The sequence below is a fragment of the Mercenaria mercenaria genome, chromosome 10 (genome assembly GCF_021730395.1).
Source record: "Mercenaria mercenaria strain notata chromosome 10, MADL_Memer_1, whole genome shotgun sequence".
Lineage (NCBI taxonomy): Eukaryota > Metazoa > Mollusca > Bivalvia > Venerida > Veneridae > Mercenaria > Mercenaria mercenaria.
In genome coordinates this window covers 22,984,188-23,000,132 of record NC_069370.1, presented here as the reverse complement: position 1 = coordinate 23,000,132, position 15,945 = coordinate 22,984,188, and the positions used below count along the sequence as shown (strand labels likewise).

Genomic DNA, 15,945 nt, shown 5'->3' with positions numbered 1-15,945 from the left:
TTCAGCATGGCCATGTATGATATTTTACGAAATGACATGTAATTATTCGCATTAAACGCCACACTATCAACTTTTTTTTCTTTTATCACATGTTTGCTGTCCTGGCAGTGACAGAAAATGTCATTTCATTTGTTTGTACTTACATATACGCACATTCAGTATGATTCAATACAACAGGATGAAATAATCAACCTTTGTAAAATTGTCTTATGAACTGCTAGCTTGCAAATATAAAACGACACATGTGAAATTGGTTCGGCTATCGAAATATTTTGTGATGACTTTCCTTGTACATTGAAATGGTATCATACTAACTCTTACACAGTACAGAGCGACCAGAATAGATTTTATCTATTTTGCTGGGTTTAACGTCGCACCGACACAATTATAGGTCATATGATGACTTTCAAGCTTTGATGGTGGAGCAAGACCCCAGGTGCCCCTCCGTGCATTATTTCATCACGGACCCGAATAGAGACCAAATTGTTTTAAAGTTCCCCGTAAGTTACAGAAATCGCTTTAAACGAGAGAAAAAATGGACAATGAAAGGTTCTTGCACTTAAGCTATGTAGTCGTAAGTAAGACTTAATAATTCTAAAGCATTGGCTATCATAAATTTGGTCGAATTTGTACTGTTGTGTTACAAAAATCGTTGGAAAAGTGGAGTTGAGCAGGACTTGAACTATTTATCTCCGTCTAAATCGTTCAATATATTTTTTACGGCGCCAGGTACAGACTCGGGGTAAATTGTCGGGAGGAGATAAATACCGTAGTCACACAATGCACGCATTCAGTGTTTCCAAAGTAAAAGAAAAACTCACATACTTGGCAAAATATCTGCCCTAGGGTAACGATTTGTCATAATAATCCGCCATATTTACCCGAGACACATTTGTCTCTCTCAAACCACCGAAAGACACTATTTACGTCCTAACCCCTGACATTTGAAGATGGTAAATACAGTTATGCATTTCTCCTGCAATTACGTATAATTCCGTCATTTAACAATTTTCTAATCAAATGATGAGGCTTCTCAACGAAAATGGAAATATCATGTCATCACCTAAACACTTTGAACGTGAAACATGTATTCAGTCACACTGTGATTTTTTTAGTAAACTAAACTTGTTTTACTGAAACAATGTACATGCATTATAATAAAAGAACATACAAGTCCTCCAAATGGTATCTTTAACAAACTGGCAATTTTAAAAAAAAATACATGCGGTGTTATTGATAATAATCCTATTGATGTGCGCCAAGTGTAGGCAGCATTTTTCAGTGCTCTCAAATATTGATAGTTTTCTGACATTTATACTTGGTTCAGAATTCTGAAAATTTGATATTGGATATCATTTTGTCGTGATTGGAGTGTCGTAAATTCAATGTGAATCATAATTGTGATTTTGAAGTTATTTTTATTTTTAAAAAATCATTATTGCAATTAAATTGCCAAACTTTCATAATATCAGCATAGCCTGCAGCAATAATGTATTGCAGTGCCACCAATTTAAGAATTCTTACAATCTCTGTACAATCGTAGCGTCTTATCACAGTACTTACGCGTCTCGTACGATCTTTAGAGGATGCAATCGTAGGATATCCGTACGGACATTGTAGACAAGTCGTGCGGAGCTTGCCGGGAGCCCGGTCGTACCTCGAACAGTGCTCGCGAGTTCGTACGGCGCTCGCACGGTACTGGTAAGGTGTCCGCACGATGTCCGTGCGACAAGAATAAATCAGTTTTGCGACGTATGAAAAATTTGCATTTACAATTAATGTAAAACACGGACATTTTTCGTACGGAAAAGTACGGAAATACAGCTTTTATCCTAAATTACATACAGACGGACGAACATATGTTGTCTTTTTTGTCACAAACATTCAGATTTTGTATTTGTCTTTCAAAACAAGTTTTTATTTGCAGTTATTTACCAAACAAAAATATTTTATTAGCACTTTTTCCTTATTTTACTGCTAATATTCTATGCCAAAAATGACAAAATTCAGCAAATGTCCGTCAGGGAAGAACTGTTTTTAATATTCGATTAGTCAATTCTACTTATTAAAAGAAATTTAGTTTGATACCATACTTTTAAAGATTTTAATTATAAAATGAAATTGATGAATTGTTCGAAAAAATGCGACCAAGATAAGCCGGTATTCATTTAAGTGAACACCGGTATTTATTCAAGTGAACACCGGTCGACGCACGACAATGCGATACGACATCGCGACAATGTCTTTTGAGAATGTCGTTTGTCGTACCGTATTGTCACGATGTCGTATCGCATTGTCGTTTGTCGTATCGCGATGTCGCACGTCGTACTACTGGCGCATAGGCGACACACGACAATGCGACACGACATTGCAACAATGTCGTTTAAGAATGTAGTGTGTCGTTTCGCATTGTCACGCATCTTATCGCATTGTCGCGCGTCGTATTGCATTGTCGCGCGTCGCGCGCCGCTCAAATACAGGACACGACGCGCGACAATGCGATACGACATCGCGACATTGTGATATGACATCGCAACAATGCGATACGACGCGCGACAAGCAATACGACGGACGACAATGTGACGCGACATCGCGACATATCGTGCCAAAATTGCCAACTCGACGCACGACATTGCAAAGTGACATTGTGACATTGCGACATTTTAACGAATGTCATATCGCATTGTCGCGCGTCGTATCGCATTGTCGCGCGTCGTATCGCATTGTCGGCGTCGTATCGCATTGTGGCGATGTCGTATCGCAATGTCGTGCGTCGCCTTTGAGGGGCGAGGGACGACATTTTACATGGCACTAACAGGATTCCGTATTCTTGTGACCAGAGTATTATTTGAGTGCTTTAAGTAAACTATTTTTTTCTTTTATGTTAGTTTTGAACTTAGATTTAAAACATTTTTAAAATATTCCTTTTGTCACAGTTTGCTATGTATCTAAGTATTCTATCTCTTTAAATGAATTATGGTATTTAAGACGTGTATCTTTTGCAGATTGTGGTGACGTGTATAATATCAGCATATACAATGCAGTCAATAGACGCCTGCATTATGACACCAAGTACAAGTCTACAGCAGAGATAGCTTGTGATGAAGGATATTACAACATAAATGACCCTCAAACCTCTGAGATTTCAACTACAACTATAACTTGTTCCGACCATGGAACATGGATAAACATGCCTATGTGCGTACGGAAAGGTAAAATCAGACACATGTATAGCTCTACGTTGACGACGGATACCATTACATTAAAGACACTCAAACAAATGGAATTTCAACAAAAAACAATAAGTAATTCTGAGCATAGAACTAGTTTGAATATGGCCAAATTCATCCGGAAAGGTAACGTCATATAGCCCCTGCATGTAAACAATACAAAATGACTGGCATTTTTAAGTTGATTTATATTCACTACTTCCGGAAAGAGCTGAAGGTCGTCCGTCGTCATTTACTTTGGTGTCAAAAACACAGAGTGTATAAAATGTCCCTATTATCGTAAGAGTATACAGTTTTAGCTCACCTGTCACAGAGTGACAAGGTGAGCTTTTGTGATCGCTTTTCGTCCGTCGTCCGTCGTCCGTAAACTTTTACTTTAAACGACATCTCCTCATAAACCGCTATGCCAATTTCATCAAAACTTCACAGGAAAGATTCTTTGGTGGCCCCCTTTCAAAATTGTTCAAAGAATTGAATTCCATGCAGAACTCTGGTTGCCATGGCAACTGAAAGGAAAAAAATTAAAAATCTTCTTGTCCAAAACCACAGGGCCTAGGGCTTTGATATCTGGTGTGTAGCATTATCTAGTGGTCCTCTACCAAAATTTTTCAAATTATCCCCCCCCCCCTAGGGTCAAATATGGCCCCGCCCCGGGGTGTAACATGGTTTAGGTAGACTTATATAGGGAAAACATTGAAAATCTTCTTGTACAAAACCACATGGTCTAGGGCTTTTATATTTAGTATGTAGCATCATCCCTCATAAAGAGGCCCTGCCCTGGGGTCCCAAGTTTAATATAGACATATATAGGAAAAAGCTTTAAAAATCTTCTTGTCTGAAACCATACGACCTAGGCTTTTGATATTTGGTATGATGCATTGTCTAGTAGGCCTAGTCCTCTACCAAAATTATTCAGATTATGCCCCTGGGGTTAAAAGGGGCCCGCCCTGGGGTCACTTAGTTATTATGTGAGTTATATAGGAAAAATACTTAAAAAATCATCTGATCCTATTTCCAGGACTGTTTAATTATAATTACCTGATGACCCCAAGTAATATGATGTCACTTGACTGTGACCATGACCTACTGACCTACTTTCTTGTTTTTTTAAGATACAGTCTTGAAATTTTGATGACATACACAGTTTTGCACACAAATCGTAAAACTGAATTTCATTGACCATGAATGTGACCTACTGACTTTCTTAATATTTTATCATCAGTTTGACATTTGAAACATGTAGCTCATATTACTTAGGTGAGCGATCCAGGGTCATCATGACCCTCTTGTTTATGTTTTCTATTTGAATTGACAAATTATACGTCTTATCAACAGTTTGTGCATTGTGACTTATATTAAAGAAGATAATCCCTGATATGATGAACAATATGTTTTGAACAATATTCATTATATTTGCTGCAGATTGTGGAAAGTTAGACATGCTGAATATATCAAATGCTAAACTCAGACTCACATTCGGTGATACAAAATACCAGTCGAATGCTACTATAAGCTGTGACTCTGGGTATACTGATCAAAATAAACCTCAGACATTTGCTATATCTTCAACTTGGATCGAGTGCTCTGCCGATGGAACTTGGGCAAATATACCAAACTGTGTCAGGAAAGGTAATGTATGCCTTTGTGATTATATTGTACGGTATTACTTGTATTTAAACAGCCTGAGGGTATAACTATTATATTATATTATTAGCTCTACTATTCGGAGAATAAGGGTCTATTGTACTTGTCCCGGCGTCGGCGTCGGCGTCGGCGTGACCTTTCTTGGTTAAAGTTTTTCGGCAACCTTTGTTTTTCTGTCATATCTTTGTTACTATTCTATTGCATATATCTTCTGTAACTTCACATAAACATTGTCCAGCATACAAACAAAGTATGTGCAGGGGCTGGGCCCATTATACATAACGTCAAGGTCACAAAGGTTTATACTTATGTTACTAGTATTTGTAAGGTTAAAGTTTTTCGGCAACCTTGGTTTTCTGTCATATCTTTGTCAAAGTCACCGAGTTGCTATACTTGGAATTATTTTAATGTTAATTCTTTTCTTTCGAAAGCCTTGTTTATAGACATATATTTGGTTCTTTAGAAGGTAATGACTTAAAATTAAAAATATTTCTTTATAATCCTTATATGTTTGTGTGGTTACAATCCCCATAACTCCAGTTGTATTTTTGAAAGAATTACACCCCTTTCATACTTAATGTTTTTTGGAAATCTTCGCTTTCTGGATAGTACTTTTGTACATTATAAGATAAACTTGAAACTTAAAATATATCTTTATCATCATCATCTACATGCGTGGTAACAATCCCCATAACTGGGATTTGTATTTTTGACCAAATTATGTCCCTTTCATACTTAATGTTTTGACAAACTTCGTTTTCTGGACAAAACTTTGGTAGTATATTAGATAATGACTTGAAACTCAAAATACACCTTTACTATTATCATCTGCATGTGTGGTAATAATCCCAATAATTCTAATTTGTGTTCTTGACAGAATTATGCCCCTTCCTTTTAAAAGTAGAAGTCTCTTATTGATACATATATTCATTTACTGTCAATTGCAGAATGTTGGAGCGCACTGTCTTACGGACAGCTCTTGTTTTTTACATAATACTTACGGCATAGGAACTATATAGTAAAGGATGATAATGTACTAAGTGAAGTTTGCTAGGTGCTTTAATGTATTAATTGTATTAGTTGCAATATTTGTTAAAATGTAAGATTTTTTATGTAATTGTTTGATACAGACATTGTTAATTTATTTGATATCTATTTAGACTGCGGCAATGTACACAACATCATCATAAACAATGCATTCAAAAGACGCCTGCATAGTGACACCAAGTACAGTTCAACAGCAGAGATAGACTGTGATGAAGGATACTACAACATTAACGACATTCAGACAAGTGGAATTTCAACTGCAACAATTCTTTGTACAGAGAATGGAACGTGGATGTATATACCTACATGCGTACGGAAAGGTACCTCCATATGCCTTTGATGTTTCTACCCTTTACATTTCATTTGTTTTGTTACATTTTTTCCTTATTGTTGCATATAACACATTATTCTTAGTATACCAAAACACTTTATGTGCCATTTCGTGATTTCAAAATAATTATTAACACGATCAAAGGGTCAGTAGGTCCATTGTAAAGATTACAGTGACCTTGAGACGGTTTTCGCTCAATGATTAAAGATAACCAGGACCTACTGTTGTAAAACCTAATAGGATGAGCACCTCTGGTCAGTAGGTGGGCCCTCTTACTTTAAGGGTCAGTAGGTCAAAGTGCAACATCACAGCTACATCAAAAGTGAAAATGGTTTTCGCTCAGCAACTCAGCAATCCTTCTGCTACTGTCTCCAAACTTCCTAGGATGACCTCTACTGTTCTGAGATCAGTAAGTCCATCGTTGGTGTGGGTGATATGTGCGCTACAAACAGTTCTTGTTAATTTGTGACATTCACGGTTGCACTTACACATATATCTTATAGTATTGATTAGACTTCTTTAAGGTGTTGCACATGTCGTTATCTCTCGTGAAAGGACTTAATCAAACCGAGTCTGCTACTAGCTTACATGTCGCTTAGTTGCATTCTCTGCTTTCCAAATAATTGTTTCACAGAATTGTTTTAGTATATATGTATTAGTACCGGTATATGTGTTATCGGGTCTTACCATTTAATTTTGACCGCAAAACAGATACATTTGTTTGAAATTATGTATTACTTCAAGTTTAGTGAAAAAAAATCCTTACTAAACTCGATACACTGTTTCATGATTTGTTATAAAGTCTACAAATGCTGCTTTTTTCAGACTGCGGACAAATTCAGCTCAATAAACATTCCAACCTGAAATATGGTCTTAACGACACAACGTACAGAAGCATTGCAACTATTGTTTGTGATGCTGGATATGACATGCATTATTTGTTAGGCAGTACCGATGATGAGTGGAACATAACTTGTGATCAAAAGGGAATGTGGTCTCAGTTGCCACAGTGCACCATAAAAGGTATTCGTACCTAAATCATTCCTTTCAAAATTATATTAACTACGTAGTGTTGGACAGATACGAAACAAGTAATTGATGTAATTTCATATTTTTCAGTAATCAAAATTTGCTCTTCTTTTAACGTATTAATCAAGTTATAATGTAAAAATATTAATCTTAATGCCTCCATAGCAGTATAAGCACGGATACGAACATGATAAATATAGACGAAAAAAACACAGAGTAAAAAATCCATTAGGTAATGAATGCATAAACTAAACAGTTCTCTTTGGCACAACGAAGTGTACCAACCGTTCTTACGTGTATATTAGAAATAGACTTTCAATTGGCATATAGTCATTCCATATTCATCAAGCCAAGGATGGATTTGGTTGTGCATAGCTGAAAGTATCGCCAAGCAGTTGACAAAATGTTTGATATAATTTCGAATACGTTTTTCATGATTTGTGTGCTGCTTTTACAGACTGTGGACAAATTCAGCTCAATGAACATTCCAACCTGAAATATGCTCTTAACGACACAACGTATGGAAGTATTGCAACTATTGTTTGTGATGCTGGATATGAATTGCATTATTTGTTAGGCGGTACCAATGGTGAATGGAACATAACTTGTGATCAAAATGGAGCCTGGTCTACATTACCACAATGCACCATAAAAGGTATCCGTAATTACATTATTCCTTTATATATTCTACGCTTTCTTACTGCATACTTCATAGTATAAACCTGATTTGCCGCCAACGAACTTTAAGTTATCTGGGAAAATAAAAACCAGCATAGTTGTGTATATGATAGAGGTAGACAAAGAAAATACACAGTGTAACAAATTTCTTTTTGAAAGTGTGCAATTGATGCATAGGCAGATTTGATGGACTTGTCTGATCCTAAGTATTTATCAAAGGTTATTTTTTGATTGTTTTTCTCTTTATACATAGGATAGCTGAGCAAAAGCAAAGCTGAACATTTTGCAAAACCGATGTATTCTCCATGTGCTGTTTTACATAATCAATAAGAAATCAATATGATATGAGTATGGAATGAAAAAGTTATTAATTCATGTAGCTGTTTTAAAATGTTAAAACTGTCAGCCTACTTTTTCTGGGGTGTTTCATGCATTTGTACTACATGTTTCTTTTACCAATGTTACATACACTAGAAAAGAAAAGTAACATGTGGAGTGCAATAGCTGAACATAAACAAAACAAACTATCAAACAATAATTTATGAGCAAGATACTGAGAGGAAAGATGTACGGTCATGTATTATAAAAAGTAAAACAACATTTAAAATTGCAATATATTATAAAAATTACGAACACCTTTTAATGATACACATTGAATAAGTTATTGTCAGTATCAGCGGCAAGTCCCCGTAATATTTCGAATTCAGCTGATATTCAAACTCCCCTCATACTCTTTTAACACCCCAAAACGGATTTTCCTATTTCAGAATGTAAATTACCTGAGGCTGGTAATACTTTCACCCACTTCGTTAACGCTTCAACGAAAACGACGTACCATTACGGGGACCTTCTTCTATATCAGTGTGATATAGGTTATGAGTTTTCTAAAGATGCATCTCAAAATCTAACAAAAGCAGTGAGCTGTACAGATAGAGGATTCTTTGAACATTTAGAAACATGTACACGGAAAGGTAGAACCAGAACCTGTTATTTATATATACAAACAAAAATATTGCTTCTTCGCATAAATCATATAAGATTAGATTAGCTGTTCCAACAATCAAAGTGTTTATAACTTAGTTAAAAGGCAGACAAAGTTGAATTATATGTCTATCTAAACGTGAAGCGTACCTGATAATTGTATAATAATCATGATGGTAATTTATATTAAAGTCAAAAAAATGCCATGAAAATCTCAATAAGGAGGTTGGAAAAACGATGTTTTGACATTTAACCTATTTAAGTTAAAATAATCATTGACTTTCTTATACTGTTAATATGTTATTTATTTTAGCAATACTGAATACAGGAAAGCCAGATATATGCTTTAACTGCGACGATATGTCAAGTCCCGAGTACTGTGACATTGTTGCACGATGCCAGAAGAACCAGGTTAATATAGAATTGTTAAAATATCTTTTTACTGGGTCATAGCTTCGCCGTCTGTTATTAGACGCGAAAGTGTTTTAGCTCAAATGATTAAATACCTCTACCACAATTAATATTGGTGAAATCGTGGAATTTAATTTTATAAAAAAGGTTTTGTATGTCTTTTTACTTAAATGATACTAATTAAATATTTGAAAATCGTTAGTGACATCATGGTTTCTAGTGAAGTCGTCCTTTTTTACTACCGTTGCTACTCTTACCTAGTGATATATAATTTCCTTTAAAACTTCACCAGGAGATATATAATTTCAGTTACAAATATCCATGTTTGTTTTAAGGTTTGCTACACAGAGTCATATCAGTCTGTTTATGGAAAAGAATTTCGATCTGGATGCATGGATGAGCATGTAAGTTTTTGAAATCCACAGTGAAATCACAACTGAATAATGGTAAAATTTCATTGAGCGTTGCCCGACTTTTTTAGAGAGCGTGTTCATCTTTATATATACTGCATAAAATTCTGTACAATTATATATATATATATAAGGTTACATTGTATGTACACTGATGAACTGATAGGCAAAACTAGTTTGTATTTTTATAATTAAATATTGTTGGAAAGGCATGTGAAGTCATTTTATTTAAACTCAACAAAAAAATAAAGGGTCAAGTATATAGGGTCATAACAAATGAATAAACGTAAATTTATTCAGTGGAATCTTTACAGTAGTATGTAAAATTACGTGTTTACTTCATTGTAGAGTATTCCTCTCTTGAAAAATGTAAAACACAGTATGACAGTTCTTCATAAAACATAACCACCCTCAAAATTCAGTGTATCAGACTAGGTGGGTGGGGTAATAAAAAAATTGAACTAAACGTCCCACCTTATGGGTTCTTCCTTTAAATCACAGTTAGTATCTTGTGTGTCCACCACGTGCATTAATCACTTCCTGGCATCTGCGGGGAAAGCTAAGAATCAACCTCCGAATGTCTGCGATGGGTATTCTGTGCCATTCTTCAATGAGCATGTTTGTTAGCTCCTCGACAGTCCTTGGTTGCCGATCGCGACCGGATATCCTGCGTTGCAGAATGTCCCAGGCATGCTCTGTTGGACTGAGGTCTGGCGACCTCGCTGGTCTTTCCATCCGCTCTATGCCCTCCTGCTCCAGGTACTGATCCAGCACCTGTGCTCGGTGGGGGCGTGCATTGTCGTCCATCAGGATGAAGCCTAGACCGTACGCTCCAGCGTAAGAGCGCACAATAGGGTCTAAGATCTCGTCCCTGTACCTAACACCGGTCAGCGCCCCGTTCCTAATGACGTATAGGTACGTACGCTCGTCATAGGATATGCCCGCCCATACAAGCACTGAACCCCCTCAGAATCGGTCATGCTCTGCCACACAGCAGTCCCGGAAACGTTCGTTTCTCTTTCTCCACACTCGTCTGCGCCCGTCATTGAAATCCAAATTGAATCTGGACTCGTCAGTCCACAAAACGTTGCGCAAACGTTGACGTCCAAATGGCAGCTAGTCACGGGCAAACACTAGACGACATCTTCGGTTCTTCGGTAGTGTGGGGTCAAGGGCGGTCTCACGACCGGTCTTATAGCCCACAGGTTTGCAGCATGAAGTCTGTTCCTGACGGTTAGAACAGAGATCCTGTACCCATACGTCTGCTCAAAGTCTCTATTTAGCGTAACGGCGGAGTCGAACCGTCGACGTCGTGCAATAAGCGATAAATGTCGGTCCTGCGCTTCGGTTGTGACCCGCAAATGACCTTGACCTGGTCTCCGCTGTACATCCCCAGTGTCCAGGTACAACTGCCACAACCTGCCGATGACGCTCTGGCTAACATTAAACTCCGTTGCAACATAAACATTTATTCACTATTGTTATTTTTAATATATTTGCATTTTCAAAAAAAGATTTATGATATTATACGTCTGACCCTTTAATTTTTTTGTTGAGTGTATTTGATTTTAGACTTCCATCTTGTGCCGAGTCTTTTCATTGTCATAATATTGCGGTGTTGATTTAGTTCGTATAAATTCTCTCTACTATATGATAATTTATAATGCGAACTAGTATCCTAACGGATCTCACGTATGGTAAAGTCAGCTGTTCTGAATATATTTATATCCCTTAATGCAAACTGTCTCTATATATTTGATGTATCCTCGAGATCCAGTTAACTTTCAGAGACAGAAAATATAGCTTCTCTAGTCCCAATCAGTTAAAAAGACTAAAATGTCACTACTGATTTGTGGGACATGAAAACAGAGATTTGAGGTTAACCCTTGTCTGGTCCCCGAAGTTAGTGCTGAAAAAAATCTCACTGGATGTTTAAATCTCTACATTGAGTCAACAGCTTAATTTAATGTTATGTCACCTAATATTGCACTCCAGTACTTGAGCGTTTGTGTCTTATCGTTGGGATATACTTGGAAGTAACACAAATAGTTTAACAACAACCATTCATAGCGTAGTTACGAAGAGCGTTTCCCATTTCAGAAATGTCACAAAGAAGAGAATAGCACCTCTAGTTCAGTATGTGTTGAATGTTGCTCTACTGATATGTGTAACAACAGAGGCTGTGGAAATTCCGGTACCTAACAAACTCCTTGTCCTTTTTTCTGTGCCAATTGCTTACTTTTAATTTCATTTTGAGAATGCCAATGCCGCTTTTCAGACTCATTCTCACTGTGCTTTTAACAGTGATACAGATAAATTGTAAATCAGATTATTTAAGACTATGTCTGTTTTTCTGATATGAAAAGACATTGATACGGATCATGTTCATTTGTAATTAACAACTGAATATACTTAAGTCATTTTAGTATTTTATGTTGCTGCAAAATCAGAGATGCAGTCAGCAAGCACATTACATACTAGCTATTTGTTTGTTTCGTAATGGATAAAAAATCCCAACTAAACTCGATACATTGTTTCTGGCAATACCTAGATTTATTATTGTATTAACCCATTTCAGACTTCCCTACACGAGAACACAGAGGTCCTATGTGTTTTGACTGTCATCATACTGGTGACATAAAGCTGTGTAACAAGGTTACAATGTGTGCACCGGACCAGGTAACTCTTTCACCTGGGTAAAACGTTACATCTGAGTAGAGTAAAAAAGAAAATCATTGTTACAGAAACATTCTGGCTATGTGATATCACCATTGCTTTACGTTCTTTCATCTCATGACTAAAGTCAAGTAACAGTTAAAGTTTTAATTTGAGCTGAAGTAGAAAATTGCTATGACAACTGTATTTCATACAAAACCTGTTGGCATTTACAGGTGTGCTCTATAGAAAGATACCAGTGGGGAGATAGTTTCCATTACAAGCTTGGCTGCACTTACCATCTGGTATTGTTTAATACTTTCTTATCCATTCTAAGAATATTAGTCTCAATTTTGTTAGCATAATTGCTGTTTGTGTGTTTTCCGTAATAACAATCATCAATTTAATATGTGTGACAAAGGAATTGACAGGTTTCTTTTTATTTTATTTTGTTGGGTTTAACGTCGCAAAGACACAATTATAGGTCATATGGTGACTTTCCAGCTTTGATGATGGAGGAAGACCCCAGGTGTCCCTCCATGCATCTTTACATCACGAGCGGGTACCCGGGTAGAACCACCGAACTTCTGTATGTCATCTGGATGGCTTGCTCACATGAAGAATCCAATATGGCAGGTTTCAATTAAAGATGGATCAAAACATTGCAACGCACACTCACCATTTATACATAATTTATATTAATCCGGGTAATGGTAATAAAGTTTAGACAAGGACGACAAGTGAGACAAAATAGTTGATTCTGTACACCGTCCATTTCATCTTCTGATTGTACTATTAAAGTTATATAAAATCAAATCCGGACCAGTGAAGTAAAGATATACCCGGACAAGGAAACGCAATACTTTAATCCCCCGTCTCGTGGTGACCTTATTCTGGGAAACAGCACAACTGGTTGTGTTAGGTTGTGATAAGTATTGCGAAATAAGGGCTACAAAATTATCGGCTGCAGAGTGTTTGCTTGCGTAAAAGATCGGGTCCCAGTAAATACTTAATTTTAACTTATTAAAGTTCAAAGATACTTTTCTGTACAGTAATATAATAACCGTTTCAAGACAAAAATTTCAGTACATTGTACAGGTTAAATGTTTATTTAATAAGACCTTTACTTTGAAATACATTACAATTTAAGGTAGCCACGGTTACATATACCAATTAAAGTTCAATTTTACTTGCAGTGTAACATAGTATTTCGGCACATGTTACGTTCTGTACCATCCTGCCATTCGTGTTGTAGTAACGATTACTGTAACCGGAATTGCTCAATTAGTAATTCGGTACCCGGAGAAATATTTGTAGGTAAGCTAATGTGTAGTACATATGATTATGTACTGTCAACATGTTATAGTTAACATATTAATACTTTTCAAAATATATATAAGTTATTAAGATTATTATTTCATTTCTTACTGAAGAGCTTAAATTATTACTTAAAACTTTGTATAAAATAACTGTATACAAATGTTAACACTGTTGTTTCTTTTTTTTGTTCCCCGCCTTTCTCGAAGAAAACAGAGTGACATAGAAATTTGCAGCGTGTGTCCTTCCGTCAGCCCGTTATATTTCACCTATAACTCTGCCATCCGGGATTTTGAAATAAATGCACACATGCTCCCGATAATGAGACACTTTGTCATGCGCAAAGTTCAGACCACTAGTTATCACTTAGAGGTCATAGTTTAGAAGGGTATGTTTTGTGTCCAGTTCATATTTCTGACGTTCGTCAAGGGATTCTAAAATTACTTGGCACACATGTTCCCCAGAAAAAGACAACAATCTTGACCCAGACCCTTTCTCCTAGGTCAAGGTCACATTTATAGATCACGGGTTTCGAGCATCAGCTCCAAGTCCGGTTCATAACTCTACCATTCATCAAGGGATTTCAAAACCACTTGGCACAAATGTTTCCCATAATGAGACGGCGTATCACATGCAAAAACCCATGCCCTAGGCTCAAAGGTCAAGATCACAATAATTTTACTTTGCATATATATAATATATATAAATATTCAAATAACTTGGCACAAACAGTCAGTCACCGTCATCTAATTTATCATAAAATACTTTGTTATAATTGTTATAAAAATATGTAATTATTCCTACATCGAAATAGCTGTACACACTGTTTATAGTAATTTATCTTATGCACATGTATGCCATCAGCCATTTCATCTGTAAAACTAAGTAAACTATGTTTGCATTTCACCCATTATCCAGAGTGGATATTGAAGTTCTGTATATGTTTGCGTTTCACCCATTATCCAGAGTGGATATTGACGTTCTGTATATGTTTCACCCATTATCCAGAATGGATATTGAAGTTCTGTAAATGTTTGCGTTCCACCAATTATCCAGAGTGTATATTGAAGTTCTGTATATGTTTGCGTTTCACCCATTATCCAGAGTGGATATAGAAGATCTGTATATGTTTCCCCCATTATCCAGAGTGGATATTGAAGTTTTGTATATGTTTCAGGATAAAACAGAGACACGCTACAAAAGTCGGAGAAATGGTTTACAGGACATTTGGCTTAACTTATCAATATATAAGGATTTTAAAAGATGTTTCAACACGTGTTCTTCTTCTGACATTATAGAAATGCCGCTAGGTTGCTTTTTGTCGTGGATACTCATAATTTCATGTCACCCTTGGTATTAGAATCAATTATATGAAAATACAAAAATAGTGCTGTTATGACTTTTTGTAAATAAAAACTGGCAAAAACTGACGATGTATTTATACGAAAAGCATCAGCTTTGGATTTATCAGTCAGTGATAGATATCCATGAGAAATTTAACAGAAATAATATCTTTGAGCGTATCCACATCTGTGCTTTCCTACGCAAAAAAACAACAACAACAAAAAAAAACATGATGGTCTTTTTTGCTTGGAACATTTAAAATCCATATTCTGAAAATATTCCTTTTATGCCGTAAGCATCCGGTCAAACAAATGGAACAATCTCATCAGTCAGAAGCTGTATTTCAAAACTGTCGCTGCCTTCATGTTATTTGATCTGGCCAACCTACAAAGAAGGAACAAAAGTTTCTTATGTTAACTCTTTAAAATAAGAAATGTATTTGTAAATCGGAAAATGTATGTGTATGTCGTGTAATTTTCAGTCAAAACGAGTCATTTCTACGTAATAAAGGAAGTATCATATTTTGTGCATATTTATGTTGATGTATAAAATAAAATTGGATTGTTCTCTTCTAGAGTATAGAGCAATAGCAGAGCTTCATTTACAATTATAGACGTCTATAAATAAAGGAACGATAATAAGCCTAGATGATTTATCTTAATTTCACATATTGAAAACTACCGATGATCATTTGATCATCGCTTCTTTTTTGTGCGTTTGTTTTCGCTTTAACGCCGTTTTACAACACTATTTCAGTCATGTAACGGCGGGCAGTTAACCTAACCAATGTTCCAGGATTCTGTACCAGTAGTACATACCTAACAAAAACAGGATCTCCGCAAGTAACTGACAACTTCCCCACATGATT

The 15,945-nt window shown here is 36.1% G+C and overlaps 1 protein-coding gene across 1 annotated transcript; it reads left to right on the top strand.

Moving 5' to 3' along the window:
- The first annotated feature begins 1,023 nt into the window (after positions 1 to 1,023).
- LOC123560460 (complement factor H-like) lies at positions 1,024 to 15,725 on the top strand. The gene is made up of 14 exons (XM_053516821.1): positions 1,024 to 1,087; positions 3,006 to 3,212; positions 4,653 to 4,859; positions 6,035 to 6,241; positions 7,078 to 7,275; positions 7,739 to 7,936; positions 8,727 to 8,930; positions 9,254 to 9,351; positions 9,687 to 9,755; positions 11,862 to 11,955; positions 12,340 to 12,440; positions 12,653 to 12,721; positions 13,613 to 13,733; positions 14,911 to 15,725. Exons 1-14 carry the CDS (start codon positions 1,024 to 1,026, stop codon positions 14,913 to 14,915), a joined length of 1,842 nt encoding a protein of 613 aa, XP_053372796.1. The 3' UTR covers positions 14,916 to 15,725.
- The last annotated feature ends 220 nt before the right edge of the window (positions 15,726 to 15,945 follow it).